The sequence below is a fragment of the Netta rufina genome (genome assembly GCF_964035555.1).
Source record: "Netta rufina genome assembly, chromosome: 35".
Taxonomy (NCBI): Eukaryota; Metazoa; Chordata; class Aves; order Anseriformes; family Anatidae; genus Netta; species Netta rufina.
The window spans coordinates 262,164-275,363 of record NC_140159.1 but is presented as its reverse complement, the minus strand read 5'-3'; the positions used below and the strand labels follow the sequence as shown (position 1 = coordinate 275,363).

The window sequence follows — 13,200 nt, the reverse complement described above, 5'->3', positions numbered from 1 at the left end:
TTTTTAATTTATTTTATATTTTTTTGGAGGGGGGGGGGTCCCGGGGGGGGGGGCGCTCCGGGGGTCCCGCTCCGCTCCGCCCGCGCCGGGATTCGAACCCGCGACTCCCCAGCGCCGCCGCCGCGCCGCCTTATATAGCCTCGGGGCCACGCCCCCTCGCCCCCTAGCCACGCCCCTTATGCTAATGAAGCGCCTAAAGCCGCCAGAGCCCCGCCCCTTATGCTAATGAAGGGGGCGGGGAGCCCCGCGGCCGTTTCCCACCGCCCCCCATTGAGAGATTTAATGGGGGGGGGGGCTTAAAGGGGCCGCGCGGGGAGAGGGGTGCTGGGAGGCCACTGGGGGGTACTGGGAGTACTGGGGGGGGTGCTGGGAGCCTTGGGAGGGGGATGGGGGAGCACTGGGGGTGCTAACTGGGAGAACTGGGGGGGTACTGGGGGCATTGAGAAGGTTACTGGGAGCACTGGGGGGCTACTGGGGACACTGAGAAGGTTACTGGGAGCGCTGGGGGGCTACTGGGGGGCTACTGGGGGCACTGAGGGCACTGAGCGGGTACTGGGAGCATTGAGAAGGTTACTGGGAGCACTGGGGGGCTACTGGGGGCACTGAGGAGGTTACTGGGAGCACTGGGGGGCTACTGGGGGCGCTGAGCAGGTTACTGGGAGCACTGGGGACTACTGGGGACATGGATAGGGGATACTGGGGAGGGCTTCTGGGAGCTCTGGGGCTTACTGGGAGCACTGGGGGGCTACTGGGGGCATTGAGCAGGTTACTGGGGGTGCTGAGCAGGTTACTGGGAGGTACTGGGGGCTTACTGGGGGGCTACTGGGGGCTTACTGGGGGCTACTGGGGGCTTACTGGGGCCACGGCGAGGGGGCGATGAGGAGGACCCCCGGGAGCTTACTGGGAGCCAACTGGGAGCACTGGAGGAGGGGCCCTGGGTGCCCTTGGGGGCTGCCGAGCGGGGGGGGGCGGGGCTGGAGAGCCCCGCACAACCCCCCCAGCCCCCCCCCACCCAAAAAAAAAAAAAGGGGGGGGGGGGGACCCCCACACCCCCCCCCCCCCCGGTCGTGCCGTCTCCCCGGACGGGTCCCCTGGGGACAACGCGGGGGGGGGAGGGGGGGCGCGTGTGTGCCCCCCCCCTCCCCCCCCCGGTGTCCCGGAGCCCTCGGGGGGGGGGGCTATAAAAAAGGGGGGGGGGCCCCCGCACATCCCCGTTAATCCCCGGGCGGGGCCAAAATCCCCGGGAGGCGCCGCGGGCACCGGGAGCTGAGCGGGTGAGAGGGGCTGGGGGGCACCGGGGGGGGGTCCCGGGGGGGGGTCCCGGGGGGGTTGGGTCCTGTGGGGGCACCGGGGGGGGGTCCCGGGGGGGGCAGGGGTCAGTGGGGGGGGTCCTGGGGGGGGTGGGGTCCTGTGGGGGCAACTGGGGGGGTCCCGGGGGGGTTGGGTCTTCTGGGGGGGGGGGGGGATTCCGGGAGTGGGGGCAACTGGGGGGAGTACTGGGGGGGGTACTGGGGGGGCTGGGGGTCCTGGGGGGGGCACCTGGGGGGTCCTGGGGGGTTGGGGGGGCACGGGGGGGGCAGGGGTCAGTGGGGGGGGGTCCTGGGGGGGGATGGGTCCTGTGGGGGCAACTGGGGGGGTCCCGGGGGGGTTGGGTCTTCTGTGGGGGGGGGGATTCCGGGAGTGGGGGCAACTGGGGGGGTACTGGGGGGATTGGGGGGGGGCTGGGGGTCCTGGGGGGGGCACCTGGGGGGGTTCTGGGGGGTTGGGGGGGCACCGAGGGGGGGGCAGCGGTCAGTGGGGGGGGGGGATTCCGGGAGTGGGGGCAACTGGGGGGGTACTGGGGGGGTTGGGGGGGCTGGGGGTCCTGGGGGGGGCACCTGGGGGGGTCCTGGGGGGTTGGGGGGGCACCGGGGGGGGGCAGCGGTCAGTGGGGGGGGGGTCCTGGGGGGGGTTGGGTCCTGTGGGGGCAACTGGGGGGGGTACTGGGGGGGTTGGGTCTTCTGGGGGGGGGGGGGATTCCGGGAGTGGGGGCAATTGGGGGGGTACTGGGGGGGTTGGGGGGGGGGGCTGGGGGGGCACGTAGGGGAGTCCTGGGGGGGTTGGGGGGAGCTGGGGGCCCTGGGAGGGCACCTGGGGGGTCCTGGAGGGGTCTGGGGGGGTTGGAGGGGGTCCTAGGGGGTCTGGGGGACCTGGGTCCCCTGGGGGAGGCATCTGGGGGGGTCCTGGGGGGGTTGGGGGGGGCTGGGTCCCCTGGGGGAGGCATCTGGGGGGGTCCTGGGGGGATCTGGGGGTGCTGGGGGTCCTGTGGGGGGGCATCTGGGGGGGTCCTGGGGGGGTTGGGGGGGGCTGGGTCCCCTGGGGGAGGCATCTGGGGGGGTCCTGGGGGGATCTGGGGGTGCTGGGGGTCCTGTGGGGGGGCACCTGGGGGGGTCCTTAGGGGGTCGGGGGGGCTGGGTCCCCTTGGAGGGGGTTCTGGGGGGGTCCTAGGGGGTCTGGGGGGGGCCTGGGTCCCCTGGGGGGGAAATCTGGGGGGTCCTGGGGGTGGGGGGCACCTGGGGGGGTGTCAGGGTCCCTTTTGGGTGGGGGGGGGGGCACATGGGGGGTTGGGGGACACCTGAGGGGCGGGCTGGGTCCTTTTGGGGGGGGCACATGGGGGGGTTCTGGGGGGGGGGGCTGGGCCCACTGGGGACCCCCCCCCAAGGGTTGGGGGAGGCCTTGGGCACCTGGGTCCTTTTTGGGGGGGGGGGCCCTGGGTCCTGACCCCCCCCCAGCCCAACATCTTTGGGGGGGGGGGGGGGGGGGCTCCCAGCATCCTTTGGGCCATGGGGGGGGGGGGCTGGGGGGGGGGGGGCAGCGTTCCCAGCATGCCGTGCGGCCCAGGGGCACTGTGGGATTGAGGGGGGGGGGTCCCCGGGGGGGGGTGGAAGCGGCTTAGGGCTGAGCGGCTTTGGGGCTAATTATAGCGCGCCGGCCCTTTAAGGGCTCAGGCCTGGGCTGGGGGCGGGGCTAATCCCGGTCAGGGGGGCGGGGCTAATCCCGTGGGTGAGGTTAATCCAGGGGGCGGGGCTAATCCGAGGGGGGGGGGTAATCTGGGAGCAAGGGGGATGGGGTGGGCGGGGTTAATCCGGAGGGGGAGGTTAATCCAGGGGGCGGGGCTAATCCGAGGATGGGGCTGGTGGGGGCAGGGTTAATCCGGGGGAGGGGCTAATCCCGGGGTGAGGCTCACCTTGGGGGTGGGGCTAATAGGAGGGCGGGGCTAATACACAGATGGGGCTAATCCAGGGGGTGGGGCTAATCTGAGGGTAAAGCTAACCCAGGGGGTGGGGATAATCCGAGGGCGGGGCTAATATGGGAGGGTGGGGCTAATCCAGTTTTGATGTAATCCCAGGGGGCAGTGCTAATCTGAGGGCGGGGCTAATTTGGGGGAGGGGTTAATAAGAGGGTCAGGCTAATATGAGGGCAGGGCTAATACACTGGGGGGTCTAATCCAGGGGGTGGAGCTAATCTGAGGGTGGGACTACTGTGGGGACAGGGTTAATCCAGGGGGTGGAGCTAATCCAGGGGGTGGGGCTAATCTGGGGGGTTGAGGATAACTCAGGGAGTGGCGCTAACCCTAGGGACAAGCTAATCTGGGGTTGCTAATCTAGGGGGCGGGACTAATCTGGGGTTGAGTTTGAGCTAGAGGGCGGGGCTAATCCAGGTTTGAGGTTGACGTGGGGGTGGGGCTAATCCAAGGGTGTGGTTCATGCAGGGGCAGTGATAATCTAGGGTGGTCAGGCTAATCCAGGGGTAAAATTCATCCTGGGGATGGGATGGGCAGGTGTGGCTAATCCAGGGGGAGGGGCTAATCCGAGGGTGGAGATAATCTAGGGGCAGTGCTAACATGGGGAGGAGCTAATCTGAGGAGGTGGAGCTAATCTGGGAGCGAGGTTATTCCAGGGATCAGGCCTAATCTGAGGGTGATGCTAATCTGGGGTTTCTAATCCAGGGGTCAGCGTTAATTTGGGGTTGAGATTGACCTATGGGGTGGGGCTAATCTGGGTTTGTGGATGCCCCGGGGTTGGGGCTAATACCTAATCTGAGGGTCAGGGCTAATGCAGGGACAGGGCTAATCTGAGGGGGTGGGGCTAATCTAGCGGCAAGGTTGAGCCTTGGGGTGGGGTTTATGTAAAGGCGGGGCTAATCCAGGGGGAGGGGCTAATCCATAGGTGAGATTAACCCAGGGGGTGGGGCTAACCTGAGGGAAAGGCTAATCTGGGTTCGTAATTCAGGGGATGGGTAGGGGGTGGGGCTAATCCGGGACAGAGGTTAACCCAGTGGGTGGGACTAATCCGAGGGTGGGGCTAAAGCACGGCATAGCTGATCTGAGGGGGAGGGGCTAATCTGGAGGCAAGGCTTAATGTGGGGGTGGGGCTAATATGAGGGCGGGGCTAATCCAGGTGGAGGGGGTAATCCATGGGGGAGGTTAACACAGGGTGTGGGGCTAATCCAAGGGCGGAGATAATCTGGGGTATGGCTAATATGAGGGGGTGTGGCTAATCTGGGGGTGTTGTTAACCCAGGGGGTGGAGCTAATCCGAGGGCGAGGCTAATCTGGGGTTGCTAATCTGGGGGGTGGGGCTAATATGGGGGTGTGTTTGACCCGGGGTGTGAGGCTAATCTGGGGGTGGGGGTAATCTGTGGTGGAGATAATCTGGGCCATGGTTAATCTGGGAGTGGAGCTAATCCAAGGTTGGAGGTAATCTGGGGCGGGACTAATCTGGGGCAGGGCTAATCTGGGGCGGTGGGGCTAATCTGAGGGTGAGGTTAACCCAGGGGGCGGAGCTAATCTGAGGGCGAGGCTAATCCGGGGGTCCTAATCTGGGGGGTGGGGCTAATCTGAGGGTGGGTTTCACCCAGGGGGCGGGTCTAATCTGGGGGCGGGGCTAATCCGGTGCAGGGTTAATCCGGGGGTGGGTCTAATCTGGGGGTGGGGCTAATCCGGTGCAGGGTTAATCCCGGGGTGGGGCTAATCCGGGGGCGGGGCTAATCCGGGGGGGGGGCGGGGTTAATCCCAGCACCACACCCCGCCTCATCCCCTTGCCCTCCTCCCGCAGCCATGGACATCGGCGGCCTGGAGACGGTGGTGGCCAACTCGGCCTACGTGTCGGCCCGCGGCGGCGCCGGCGCCTCGGGGGCCTCGAGCCGGGACCGGCGGCACCGCGCCCGCCTGCGCCTGCCCCACATCTCCCAGTGCGAGGCCCTGCGCGCCCGCCTGGCTGGCGGCGGCCCCGGTAATGGCGGCGCCCAGGGGGCCGCGGGGCAAGATGGCGGCGCCCAGGACGGGCCGGAGGAGACGTCCTTCCGCTGGCAGTGCCTGGAGCAGCCAATCGGGAAGCGGCTCTTCCGGCAGTTCCTGGAGGCCACGCCGGGATTGGCCGCGGCCGGGGCGCTGTGGGCGGAGCTCGAGGCCTTCGAGTGCTGCGAGGAGGCGGAGCGCGGCGAGGCGGCCAAGGCCCTGCGGGGGCGCTTCTTCACCCCGGGAGGGGCCGAGCACTGCGGCTTCCTCAGCGCCGCCGCCATGGCGCCGCCCGCAGGTGAGAGGGGCGGCCATGATGCCTCCAATGGCGGCCATGATGCCTCCAATGGCGGCCATGACACTTCCGGGGCAGCCATGATACCTCCAGGGTGGCCATGATACCTCCAATGGCGGCCATGATTCCTCCAGGGCGCCCATGATACCTCCAGGGTGGCCATGATACCTCCAATGGCAGCCATGATTCCTCCAGGGCACCCATGATACCACCAATGGCAGCCATGATACCTCCAGGGGCGGCCATGATATCTCCAATGGCAGCCATGATACCTCCCAGGGTGGCCATGATTCCTCCAGTGGCGGCCATGATTCCTCCAATGGCAGCCATGATACCTCCAGGGGCGGCCATGATTCCTCCAGGGTGGCCATGATACCACCAATGGCGGCCATGACACCTCCAGGGCGGCCATGACACCACCAATGGTGGCCATGATACCTCCAATGGCGGCCATGATGCCTCCAATGGCGGCCATGACACCGCCAATGGCGGCCATGATAACTCCAGGGTGGCCGTGATACAGCCAATGGCAGCCATGATACCTCCAATGGTAGCCATGATACCTCCAGGGCGGCCATGACGCCTCCAACGGTGGCCATGATGCCTCCAATGGCGGCCATGACGCCTCCAACGGTGGCCATGATGCCTCCAATGGCGGCCATGATGCCTCCAATGGCGGCCATGACACCTCCAGGGCGGCCATGACACTTCCGGGGCAGCCATGATACCACCAATAGTGGCCATGACACCTCTGGGGCGGCCATGATACCTCCAATGACGGCCATGATACCTCCAGGGCAGCCATGATACCTCCAGGGAGGCCATGACACCGCCAATGGTGGCCATGATACCTCCCAGGGTGGCCATGATACCTCCAGGGCGGCCATGATACCTCCAGGGCAGCCATGATACCTCCAATGGTGGCCATGATATCTCCAATGGCAGCCATGATTCCTCCAATGGCGGCCATGATACCACCAATGGCGGCCATGATACCGCCAATGGCGGCCATGATACCTCCACGGTAGCCATGAAGATGGCAGCCATGATAACCCCAGTGGTAGCCATGACCCCCCGGATGGAGCCATGAAGATGGTGGCCATGACACCGCCAATAGCAGCCATGATGTTGATGGCAGCCATGACACCAATGGCAGCCATGACACCCCCAGTAATGGCCATGACACCAATGGCAGCCATGACACCCACGGCCGCCACGACACCCCTCACGCCGTTCCCACCTCTCTCCCCGCTCCTCCCAGGTCCCAGCACCCCGGAGGACTTTGGGCTGGCGCGGAAGGAGCTGCTGGCGCACCTGGAGGCGACGGCGTGGGCGCCGTACCGCGCCTCGCCCTACTTCGGGCGCTTCACGCAGTTCAAGTGGCTGGAGGCGCAGCCGGTGGGCGCCGAGGCCTTCGCCGACTTCCGCGTGCTGGGCAAGGGCGGCTTCGGCGAGGTCTGCGCCTGCCAGCGCCGCGCCACCGGCAAGATGTACGCCAACAAGCGCCTCAACAAGAAGCGGCTCAAGAAGCGCCACGGCTATGAGGTGGCCGCCCCCGTCCCCGCCGCCGTCCTTCGGGTCCCCCGTCTGCCCGTTTGTCCCCCTGTCCGTCCCTCTGTCCCTCTGTCCGTCCCTCTGTCCCCCTGTCTATCCTGTCCTGTCATGTCTTCCTGTCCCCTTCCTTGTCCTTCTGTCCCCTTGTCCATCCTTCTGTCCCACTCTCCATCCCTCTGGCCCCCTGTCCATCTCTCTGTCCCCTCATCTGTCCCCCTGTCCCTTCATCCATCCCTCTGTCCCCCTGTCCATCCCTCTGGCCCATCGTCTGTCCCTCTGTCCCCTCACCTGCCCATTTGTCCCCTTGTCCATCCCTCTGGCCCCTTGTCCATCCTTTCATCCCCTTCCCTGTCCCCCTGTCCCCTTGTCCGTGGCCCCATCCCCTCTGTCCCCTCATCTGTCCCCCGTCCCCTCGTCCATCCCTCTGTCCCCCTGTCCATCCTTTTGTCCTGTCAAGTCTTCCTGTCCCCTTCCCTGTCCCCTTGTCCCCTTTCGTGTCCCCCTGCCCCCCTCCCTGTCCCCCTGTCCCCTCGTCCATCCCTCTGTCCTCTCCTCCTCCCTCTTTCCCCCCGTTTTCTTCCTCCATTTTCCTTCTCATCTTCCTCTATGTTTTCCCCACGATCTCTGCGTGTCCTTGGCGTGTCCTTGGCGTGTGCTTGGCGTGTGCAGGCGGCGATGGTGGAGAAGCGCATCCTGGCGCGGGTGCACAGCCGCTTCATCGTCTCGCTGGCCTGCGCCTTCCAGACCAAGACCGACCTCTGCCTCGTCATGACGCTCATGAACGGCGGCGACCTGCGGTAAGCGTGTGCTTGGCGTGTGCTTGGCGTGTGCCTGGCGTGTGCCTGGCGTGTTATTTGGCACATACGTGGCGTGCGCATCACGTTTGCGAGGGGCTGTCCCGGCTCCTGGGGCATGCCCGCGTGTTCTTAGCACGGGCACGTCCCCGGCGTGTCCTTAGCGTGTGCGTGGCGTGTCCTTAGCGTGTGCGTGGCGTGTCCCTGGCGTGCAGGTACCATGTGTACAACGTGGACGAGGACAACCCCGGGTTCCCCGAGCCGCGGGCCGTGTTTTACACCGCCCAGATCCTGCTGGGGCTGGAGCACCTCCACCAGCACCGCATCGTCTACCGCGACCTCAAGCCCGAGAACGTCCTGCTCGATGATGCCGGTGACGTGGGGACACGGGGGGGGGACGTCGGGGACGTGGGGACAACGGGGGGACATCAGGGATGTGGGGACAACGGGGGGGACATCGGGGATGTAGGGGACATGGGGACACTGGGGACATGGGGATGTTGAGGGTGTTAAGGATGTGGGGGACACTGGGGATGTGGGGACATGGGGGGGATGTTGGGGACACAGCAGGGACATGGGGGACACTGGGGACGTGGGGGCATTGGGGACGTAAGGGACAATGGGGATGTTGGGGACATGGGGGATACTGGGGACATTGGGGACATCGGGGACGTGGGGAACACTGGGGACATTGGGAATTTTGGGGACATGGGGGACATTGGGGATGTGGGGACAACGGGGGGACATCGGGGATGTAGGGGACATAGGGACACTGGGGACATGGGGACATTGGGGGGATGTGGGGGGACATGGGGGAATGTGGGGCCACTGGGGGGGATGTGGGGGACAAGAGGGGGATGTGGGGGACATTGGGGACATTGGGGGACATTGGGGGGATGTGGGGGACATGGGGACACTGGGGGGACGTGGGGGGCATTGAGGACACTGGGGGGATGTGGGGGATTTGGGGACATTGCGCAGGACCTGGGGGACCCGGGGGGCATCCAGGACTTGTGGGGACACCAAGGGGCTGGGGGGTGGACACTGGGGAGCATTACTGGGAGGCGCTGGGAGGGTCACTGGTGGTTACTGGTGGTGCTGGTGGGGACAGGCCACGTCCGTCTGTCCGACATGGGGCTGGCCGTGGAGCTCCGCGAGGGGCAGAGCAAGACCCGAGGCTACGCCGGGACCCCGGGTAGGGGGGGGACATGGGGGGGACATTGGGGGGGCAGGGGGACATTGGGGGGAGGCATTGAGGACACAGGGGGCGTGGGCAGGACATGGGGACATGGGGGGGACATCAGAGGGGCATGGGGGGCCATGGGGAGGTGGTGGGGACATGGGGGGACATGGGGGGGGGGACATTAGGATGGGGGGGACATTAAGGGATGTGGGGGACATGGGGGGGACATTGGGGGGGCAGGGGGACATTGGGGGGGGGCATTGAGGACACAGGAGGCGTGGGCAGGACATGGGGACATGGGGGGGGACATCAGAGGGACATGGGGGGCCATGGGGAGGTGGTGGGGACACGGGGAGACACAGGGGGACATGGGGGGACATGGGGGGGACATTGGGGGGGCAGGGGGACATTGGGGGGCAGGGGGACATGGGGAGGACATCAGAGGGACATGGGGAGGTGGTGGGAACACGGGGAGACACGGGGGGACATGGGGGGGACATGGGGGGGACATTAGGGGATGTGGGGGACACGGGGGGACCCAGAGACATGAGGGACACGGGGGGGAGGGGACAGGGGGGGACACCGAGGACATGGGGACACAGTGGGGACGCCGCGGGGCCGTGGCCCCCACCGACAGAACCAGAGCCAGGAGAGGGGACGCAGGGACACGGGGGGTTGTCCCCCTGCCCCCTCCCCTGTCACCGGGGTGTCCCCCCCCTGTCCCCCCCGCCCAGGGTTCATGGCGCCCGAGGTGCTGCGGGACGAGGAGTACGACTGGGCCGTCGACTACTTCACGCTGGGGGTGACGCTCTTCGAGATGGTGGAGGCCAGGGGGCCCTTCCGGCGCCGCGGGGAGAAGGTGGGCACTGGGGGGACTGGGAGGCACTGGGAGGGACTGGGAGGGGGACTGGGGGGAACCGGGAGGGACTGGGAGGGAACTGGGAGGGACTGGGAGAGACTGGGGGGAACTGGGAGGGACTGGGAGGCACTGGGAGGGGAACTGGGGGGAACTGGGAGGGACTGGGAGGCACTGAGAGGGACTGGGAGGGGGACTGGGGGGAACTGGGAGGGACTGGGAGGGACTGGGAGGGGGACTGGGAGGGACTGGGAGGGGGACTGGGGGGAACTGGGAGGGACTGGGAGGGGGACTGGGAGGGACTGGGAGGGGGACTGGGGGGAACTGGGAGGGACTGGGAGGGACTGGGAGGGGGACTGGGGGGAACTGGGAGGGACTGGGAGGGACTGGGGGGGACTGGGGGGAACTGGGGGGGACTGGGAGGGACTGGGAGGGGAACTGGGAGGGACTGGGAGGCACTGGGAGGGACTGGGAGGGGGACTGGGGGGAACTGGGAGGGACTGGGAGGGACTGGGAGGGGGACTGGGGGGAACTGGGAGGGACTGGGAGGGACTGGGGGGGACTGGGGGGAACTGGGGGGGACTGGGAGGGACTGGGAGGGGAACTGGGAGGGACTGGGAGGCACTGGGAGGGACTGGGAGGGACTGGGAGGCACTGGGAGGCCAGGGGGCCCTTCCGGCACCGCGGGGAGAAGGTGGGCACTGGGGGGACTGGGGGGGACTGGGAGGGACTGGAAAGTACTGGGGACCCAAGCGTCACCCCCATGTCCCCATTCACTTGCCCCCATGTCCCCAAGCGTCGTCCCTGTGTCCCCAGGTGCCATCCCCATGTCCCCAGGTGCCATCCCCATGTCCCCAAGCATCACCCCCATGTCTCCATGCATTATCCCCATGTCCCCAAGTGTCCCCCTGTGTCCCCAAACATCACCCCCATGTCCTCAGGTGCCATCCCCATGTCCCCAAGCGTCACCCCCATGTCCCCAAGTGCCACCCCCATGTCCCCATGCATTATCCCCATGTCCCCAAGTGTCACCTCATGTCCCCACGTATCACCCCCATGTCCCCAGTTGTCACTCTGATGTCCCCAAGGGTCACCCCCATGTCCCCAGGTGTCACCCCCAGGTCCCCAGGTGCCATCCCCATATCCCTGTGCGTCACCCCCATATCCCCAGGTGTCACCCCCGTGTCCCCAAGCATCACCCCCATGTCCCCGGGTGTCACCCCCATGCCCCTAGGCATCCTCCCATGTCCCCAAGTGCCACCCCCATGTCCCCATGTATCACCCCCATGTCCCCAGGTGCCATCCCCATGTCCCTAAGCGTCACCCCCATATCCGAGGTGTCACCCTCATGTCCCCAGGTGTCACCCCCATATCTGAGGTGCCATCCCCATGTCCCCAAGTGCCATCCCCATGTCCCTAAGTGTCACCCCCATGTGCCCGGGTGTCACCCCCATGCCCCCAGGCATCCTCCCATGTCCCCAAGTGCCATCCCCATGTCCCCAAGTGCCATCCCCATGTCCCTAAGCGTCACCCCCATGTCCCCAGGTGTCACCCCCATGCCCCCAGGCATCCTCCCATGTCCCCAAGTGCCACCCCCATGTCCCCAGGCGTCACCTCATGTCCCCACATATCACCCCCATGTCCCCAGTTGTCACTCTGATGTCCCCAAGGGTCACTCCCATGTCCCCAAGCATCACCCCCATGTCCCCATGCATTATCCCCATGTCCCCAAGTGTCCCCCTATGTCCCCAAACATCACCCCCATGTCCCCAGGTGCCATTCCCATGTCCCCAAGCGTCACCCTCATGTCCCCAGGTGTCACCCCCATATCCGAGGTGTCATCCCCATGTCCCCAAGGGCCATCCCCATGTCCCCAGGCATCACCCCCATGTCCCTATGCATTATCCCCATGTCCCCAAGCGTCAGCCCCATGTCCCCAGGTGTCATCCCAATGTCCCCGTGCATCACCCCCTTGTCCCCAGGTGTCACCCCCATGTCCCTGAGTGTCCCCCCATGTCCCCAGGCATTCTCCCATGTCCCCAAGTGCCACCCCCATATCCCTGTGCATTATCCCTATGTCCCCAGGTGCCATCCCCATGTCCCCGGGCATCATCCCCACGTCCTCAAGTGCCACCCCCATATCCCTGTGCATTATCCCCATGTCCCCAGGTGCCATCCCCGTGTCCCCGGGCGTCACCCCCATATCCCAGGCGTTACCCCCATGCCCCCAGCCATCCTCCCATGTCCCCAAGTGTCACCTCATGTCCCCAGTTGTCACTCTGATGTCCCCAAGGGTCACCCTCATGTCCCCAGGTGTCACCCCCATATCCGAGGTGTCACCCCCATGTCCCCAGTTGTCACTCTGATGTCCCCAAGCGCCACCCCCCATGTCCCCAAGCATCACCCCAAGCCCCCATACACCCTCCCCACTCCCCACCCTCCATCCCCCCGTATCACCCCCATCCCCCTCCTATCCCCAGGGTCCCCCCCCAGTCCCTAGAGACCCCCGTCCCCAGTGTCACCCCCCCCCAGTGTCACCGCCGCCCCCTCCCCGCAGGTGGAGACCCAGGAGGTGACGCGGCGCACGCTGCAGGACCCGCTCAGCTTCTCGGAGCGTTTCAGCGCGGCGGCGCGGGCGGCCTGCGAGGGGCTCATGGCCAAAGACCCCCGCGCCCGCCTGGGCTTCCAGGCCGGGAGCTGCGCCCAGCTCAAGGCGCACCCCCTCTTCGCCTCCGTCAGCTGGGGGCGCCTGGAGGCAGGTAACCCCCCACCCAAGGGTGCTGGGGGGGGGCTGGGGGGTGGGGGGTGGTGCAGGAGGGGTCGTTTTGGGTGCTGGGTGCTGCAGGAGGGGTCTTTATGGGTGGTCCAGGAGGGGTTCACCTGGGGGTTGGGTGCTGCAGGAGGGGTCCCAGTGGGTGCTGGAGGAGGGGGCTGGGGGCGGTGGGTGCTGCAGGAGGGGTCCAAGTGGGTGCTCCAGGAGGGGGATGGGGGTGCTGGGTGCTCCAGGAGGGGTCTTTATGGGTGCTCCAGGAGGGGTTCATCTCGGGGTTGGGTGCTCCAGGAGGGGTCCCAGTGGGTGCTGGGTGCTCCAGGAGGGTTCTGGGGAGCTTGGGTGCTCCAGAGGGGGTCTTTATGGGTGCTCCAGGAGGGGGCTGGGGGAGGTGGGTGCTGCAGGAGGGGTCTTTATGGGTGCTCCAGCATGGGTTCACCTGGGTGCTGGGGTGCTTCAGAAGGGGTCTGA

General features: G+C 66.8%; 1 protein-coding gene across 1 annotated transcript; it reads left to right on the top strand.

Annotated features, from left to right (window-relative positions):
- Positions 1 to 5,097: 5,097 nt before the first annotated feature.
- GRK1 (G protein-coupled receptor kinase 1) lies at positions 5,098 to 13,200 on the top strand (the record flags this gene model as incomplete). Its single annotated transcript, XM_084304151.1, has 8 exons — positions 5,098 to 5,575; positions 6,834 to 7,117; positions 7,796 to 7,923; positions 8,136 to 8,293; positions 9,032 to 9,115; positions 9,838 to 9,962; positions 12,517 to 12,718; positions 13,190 to 13,200. The coding sequence occupies 8 exons, from the start codon at positions 5,098 to 5,100 to the stop codon at positions 13,198 to 13,200; spliced, it is 1,470 nt and encodes a 489-aa protein (XP_084160277.1).